Source organism: Dictyostelium purpureum (genome assembly GCF_000190715.1).
Source record: "Dictyostelium purpureum unplaced genomic scaffold DICPUscaffold_15, whole genome shotgun sequence".
Classification (NCBI taxonomy): Eukaryota; Evosea; class Eumycetozoa; order Dictyosteliales; family Dictyosteliaceae; genus Dictyostelium; species Dictyostelium purpureum.
Genome location: NW_003519352.1, coordinates 49,292 through 55,371, shown reverse-complemented (window position 1 = coordinate 55,371; position 6,080 = coordinate 49,292). Strand labels below are relative to the sequence as shown.

General features: G+C 24.6%; 2 protein-coding genes across 2 annotated transcripts in view; both read right to left on the bottom strand.

Annotated features, from left to right (window-relative positions):
- DICPUDRAFT_45123 (uncharacterized protein) overlaps positions 1–2,853 on the bottom strand; it is a 5,852-nt gene extending 2,999 nt beyond the window's left edge. The window contains exon 1 of the mRNA XM_003283836.1: positions 2,783–2,853. Coding sequence (XP_003283884.1) covers positions 2,783–2,793 — 11 coding nt within the window. The 5' untranslated portion in view covers positions 2,794–2,853. The remainder of the gene's footprint in view (positions 1–2,782) is intronic.
- A 507-nt stretch (positions 2,854–3,360) lies between these two features.
- DICPUDRAFT_74873 (uncharacterized protein) lies at positions 3,361–6,045 on the bottom strand (the record flags this gene model as incomplete). Its single annotated transcript, XM_003283835.1, has 1 exon — positions 3,361–6,045. One exon carries the CDS (start codon positions 6,043–6,045, stop codon positions 3,361–3,363), a length of 2,685 nt encoding a protein of 894 aa, XP_003283883.1.
- Between the last annotated feature and the right edge of the window lie 35 nt (positions 6,046–6,080).

Here is a 6,080-nt window from a genome sequence, read left to right as displayed (position 1 = left end):
AAAAAAAAATAAACCCAAGAAATTCCCCCCCCAGATTTTTTCTTTTTTTTTTTTTTTATTTTTTTTTTTTGATAAAAAAGGTATTACCCCCACCAAGGAAATGGAATGTAAAAAGTGAATGAAACAATCATGATTATTATTATTATTTTTTTAATATCATAATTTAAAAAAAAAAATATTTTTAAAATCAAAAAAAAAAAAAAAAAAATATTTTTTTAATTTTTTTTTAAATTTTTTATAATTTTCTATTTTTTTACCCCAATAATTTTTTTTTTTTAATATGGGTGTTTTTAAATTAAAATTTTTTTTTTAAAATTTAATAATAATAATATTTTAATATTTATTTAAATAACTTTCAACACATTTAGTATTATGTTCGAAATTCACTATCTACTTTAAATATTAAAATAGCAATAATTATAATTTCTTAGGGTTGTTATATGCGGGTATGTATAAATAGATTTAAATTAAAAGTGTGTGTGCACATATGTGTGTTTTTAATGTGTGAGTTTGTGTGGATTTGTGTGGGTGCTATTTATTTGTATAGAAATAAAAATAGGGAGCAGTATACACTCTTTTGGGGTAATAATAATAGTAATAATAATAAAAATAATAAGAGAAAAAAGTTAAACTTTTAGCATCATCAATAACAACACTACAAACAAATCATATGATAGGAGCAATGCAACTAAAATACAATAATGTTTATTTTATTTAAATCTGTGTGTATTAATTATAATTATAGTGGTATGTACGTGTTAATATAACACCAATAATATCGATATTACAGTTTTATACCAATTATAACAATAGAAAATCAAACCATTGTTCATATTTGTCACCAATAATATCACACCAATAACATTGTATAATAATAAAAATAAAAAATTAAAATTTAATATTATTAATAATAAAACTTGATCATTTGTATAATTTTATTGTTTTCTTCTTTAAATAACTCTTTTACATATGTGCCTCATCATCTAAAATCTTATTTAAAAAAAACAACAAAAAAAACCCCAATAATTATCAAATTTTTTTTTTTTTGTAATTAATTTAATAACATGTATATAAAATAAAAATACTTTTGTAAAACTCTGTTAACTTGTATAATTCTTTTATAAAAGTAAAGTGAAATATCTTTAAACAAAAAAGTCAATTTTAAATATTTATGTGGTTATAATAAAGGAAAAAAAAGGAAAAAATAGAAAAACTTTTAGCATTCAAAGAGAAATAAATCTTTAATAAATAATCAAAAGTAAATTCAATTTAATATCAAAATTATTTCCCAATTAGATTCAAATATTCACATATTCATACACTATCATATCAATAATAATAATAATAAAAATAATAATAATAAAAATAATAATAATAACAATAATAATAATAATAATAATAATAATAATTTTAAATATTTAAATAATGGATAAATATCAATTTATTAAACAAGTCGGAGATGGTGCATATGGTGATGTAATAAAAGCTATAAATGTACATACTAGAGAGATTGTAGCGATTAAAAGGATGAAAAAAAGGTTTAGTGATTGGAAGGAGTGTATGCAATTAAGAGAAATTAAATCTTTAAAGAAATTGAATCATCCAAATATAGTCAAGCTATTAGAAGTAATCTTGGAAAGAGACGAATTGTTTTTTGTTTTTGAATATTTAGAAAATAATCTATACGAAGCTATTAAAGATCGATCTAAGTTATTATCAGAAACTACAATTAGGAATATAATGTATGTATAATTTACCTCTTATACCTTTCATATACTATTAATTAATAGTAATGATTTCAGAATTTTTTTTCTTCGAAATATATTTTGTCTATTTTTTAAATTAAAAATAATATAAATATTTTTTTCCTCCCTTTTTTTTCATTCATTTTCTTATGCTTGCTAATAAAACTTATTATTATATAGATATCAAATTTTACAAGCATTACACTTTATGCACAATAATGGGTTCTTTCATAGGGATTTAAAACCAGAAAATATAATGTTGGTTGGTGAAAGACTAAAAATCGCTGATTTAGGTTTAGCAAGAGAGATAGCATCCAAACCACCATTCACCGATTATATATCTACTCGTTGGTATAGAGCACCCGAGGTCTTATTACGATGTACCTATTATAATTCACCTATTGATATTTGGGCAGTTGGTGCAATAATGGCAGAACTATACTCTTTGAAACCTCTATTCCCTGGCTCCTCAGAAATTGACCAGTTATTTAAGATCTGCTCCGTCCTAGGCTCTCCCACCCCTCAGACTTGGATTGATGGAATTAAATTGGCCAATAGTATGAACTTCTCTTTTCCAAATGTTATAACACAACCTTCACATTTAACATCTCTTCTTCCAAATGCCAATCCAGATGCTATCGATTTAATATCCGAATTGCTTCAGTATGACCCATTAAAGAGACCAACTGCTTTACAAGCACTTCAACATCGTTATTTTAAACCTTCACTGCCACAATCTATAATTTCTAGAGAAGATGACGACATTTTAGAATTGGCAAATAAATATCTAATCAAAAATGGTTATATTTTTAATAATTTAAATCAACAATTACAACACCAGCAACAACCTACCTCAACAACCTTGTATATTAACTCGACAAATGTAAATAATAACAATAATAATTTTTTTTCAGTAAATAATAATAATAACATTGAACCTCAGATGATAATGACACCTAGAAAATTTAATCAAATTATAAAATCAAAACCAAATAACAATTTTTTAAGAAAATCAAGATACTCTTCATTCGACGAACCAAGTACCCATAATAATGGTAATAATAATTACAATGTTAATAATAACAATAATGCAGATAATGATTTTAATAGTTTAGATGAACAAAATGATATTGATGTTACACCCACAAAAATATCACCAACAATAACAGGTTTAATATATTCGCCTAGACCAACCATAACATCATCAACAATTAATACTACCAACACTGCAAATCCACCACCAATAATTTTACATGGCTTTCCAAATCCCCCGTTTCATAATAGCAATGTAAATAATAGTCATTATCATCATATTCATGTATCTCAGCAAGGGCCTCCACATATAATACAGCAACAGCAACAACAACAACAAGGCAAAACATTTTATTCTTTTCAACCTTATATTGGTGTTCCTCCAAATATATTTAACTATAATAATGAACCAACTAATAACTCAAAATTGTAAAAAGGTGAGGCTCAAACTAATTGTACTAGTAAAATTTTTTTATTTTTAATAAATATATTAAAAATGTTAAATTAAAAAATCATTTTCGCTTTATTTTCTTTTTTTTTTTTTGTTAAATAAATTGATAGAAACTAGGGATTTTTATTAAATTTATTTGTTTTTGGATTGGCACTCTAATACCCTTAGTGACTTAATTTCTTTAGTTGAAAAGTTTATGAAGTTTATTAAAAAGTGAGCTAATTCTGAATTTCCATTATCGATTGATGCTGTTACTAAATTATACAATAGATTTGATTCAAACAAGGATCCATTTCTACCCATTCTTTTCTTTAACATATAGCTCGAATCAAATGCCAATTGCTTGAATAGTGGTAAAAATCCTTTGGAAGCGGCAACATATAATGCATGATATAAAAGATTAATTGAACAATTATCGACGAGATTATCCTTAAAGAGGGAAATAAATTTCTCTAAAGTATTACTTGAAAAAAAATGGAATAATGATTTTTTGCGATGAATGTTCTTATTTGTAATTATGTTATTAAGGTTCAAATAAAGACTGATAATGTCATCTGAACGCCCAATAAGGGAAAGATAAGTGAGAAAATCTAAAAAATTAGCTCTAAATGTTATTAATCTTTTTGAATCTAAATATGTATATTTCGAAGTCTGTTCTAGCTCTTCATTATATTCATTACTATTGATTTTATTACCGATATGATTTTCTTGAATAAACTCTATTGGTATAACAACTTCTTTATAATTACCCGTCTTAATACTATTATAAATATGATGCAATGGACAATATTGAAATATCCAATCCAATATTAATGTTATTTTAGATCTTTCTATCTTTTTGATGTGATAATAGTTTGAATTTAATTCATTATTTCCCATTACAACGTGTTCGAAAAGTTTTGATAAATCGATTGATTTGAAGCAAAAAGTTGAAAACAATGAAATAACAGACTCCTGCTCCCCTTTGGTAATAGCATTGTTTATAGTGTGTAGAAAATCTTCAATTTTCAATTCTCTTTCAATGTAATATAATTTTGATCCTAAATTTAAACTATTTATTGCATGCAATAAGACTTGAATATTTAAATATTTTAAATGAGAAGTATCTCCATATTGCAGTATATCAATATTACCTTCCATAAGCTTTTCATAATGTACCAATAGCTCGACACTTTGAAAGAACCTCCAACAACCTTCTTCTTGTTTGAATATTCCTGAGTCTTTATGATTGTTGAAATAATAGTCTAAAACCTCTGTACTATTGATTGATTTAATTAAATAAGGAAATTCATGCTGTTTGACGATTCCAAAACTCACTACTTTATATAATGCTTCTATTAAAACAACATTATTTGAATTTAAAATCATTTTATGAAAATCTGACTGTTTTGAGAAATCAGTGGTATAATGGCAGTAGTAATCTTTACAAATTTTTACCAAATCCCCTTTATTTGATATTTTTAGTAATCTGTTTAAATCTAAACTGGGAGATTCGGATTCGAGCATTTCATTAAGTTCTCTACTTGTTTTGTGAAAATAAAATTTTTTACTCTTATTAACTAAAAGTTGTAGTTTCTTATTTACTGAATAAAATAGCTTGAATAATTTAAAAATAATATTTTTTAATGTTTGATTGTTTCCTTCTTTTTTAACTTGAACTTTTGAAAGTAATTCTGGGTTTTCTATTATATCTACTATTTTTGAATTAAATTGATCAAGTTTTGTAAACTCAATTTGTTGTAATTCGTTGATTAGTCTATCTATCTTTTCGGTTTTGATACCATTATTATCTTGAACGATTGAAACTATTATTCTAAATATTGTGACCAATTGTTTTAATTTAAATGAATCTGAAGTGACATTGATTTGGTTAAATGGTTTAATGATGAAACTATCTTTATCGATGCAATCATTTGTTTTTAAAAATGAGAACATCTTAATGCCTTGATAGGATGAAAAAAAATTATAATGTTCTTGAAAATTAGTGATGTTTCCTCTGATATCCCCAGTTGATAAATCGAAGATTTTTATATATTGAGATGTTGCCAATTTATTATAACTTGATATTATCAAGTTAAACCATTTGTTTACATTTTTGAACTGACTGTTTTTGCCATGGGATTTAAATTTTGTAAATAAATTTCTATAAAATATTTCATTATCTTCTGAGAACCCACGAATTGATTTTAAAATTGCCTCCATATCATTTTGGTTACTGATAATATTATTATTACTCTTGATCTTATCCTTAACAATTTCTGCCCCGTTACTATAGTACTTTAAAACATATTCAGCTTTCACCATATCGTCGTAACCATATACTTCTTTATATTTGATATTTGAAAATATTTCTTTGAATATGGTTTTATTTTTGAAAACCTTCCAAAACAATAATTCACCATTTGATAAAGTAGAGGATGAAAATAAACTTTGATTTTGACTAAACATTGAATTCCATTGGATTTTCAATTCACGTTCTTTTGATATTGTATCTTGAATTTCTAAATAATTTTTGACCCTGTGATATAATGTTACTTTTTTTTCTAAGGAATTTAAACCCAATGAATCTGCAACCTTTTGTAATTGTCTATAGTTTGATATTTTTAGATTCTTGAATTTTTTTGTAAAATTTTCCAAATTGGGTTCATAATCTAGTTCTTCAATGACATTACTTGTTCTTTTGGGTGTTTGTAATTCTAAATAATCATCACTATCGATTTCATAACTGACATTGTCATATAAATCTTCATCGCTGCAATCTGAGTCACATTCATACCCATTTTTCATATAAAAAAGATCTCTTGCTTTAACTCTCATTTTATTATTAACTATTTGTTATTATTAAAACCTTA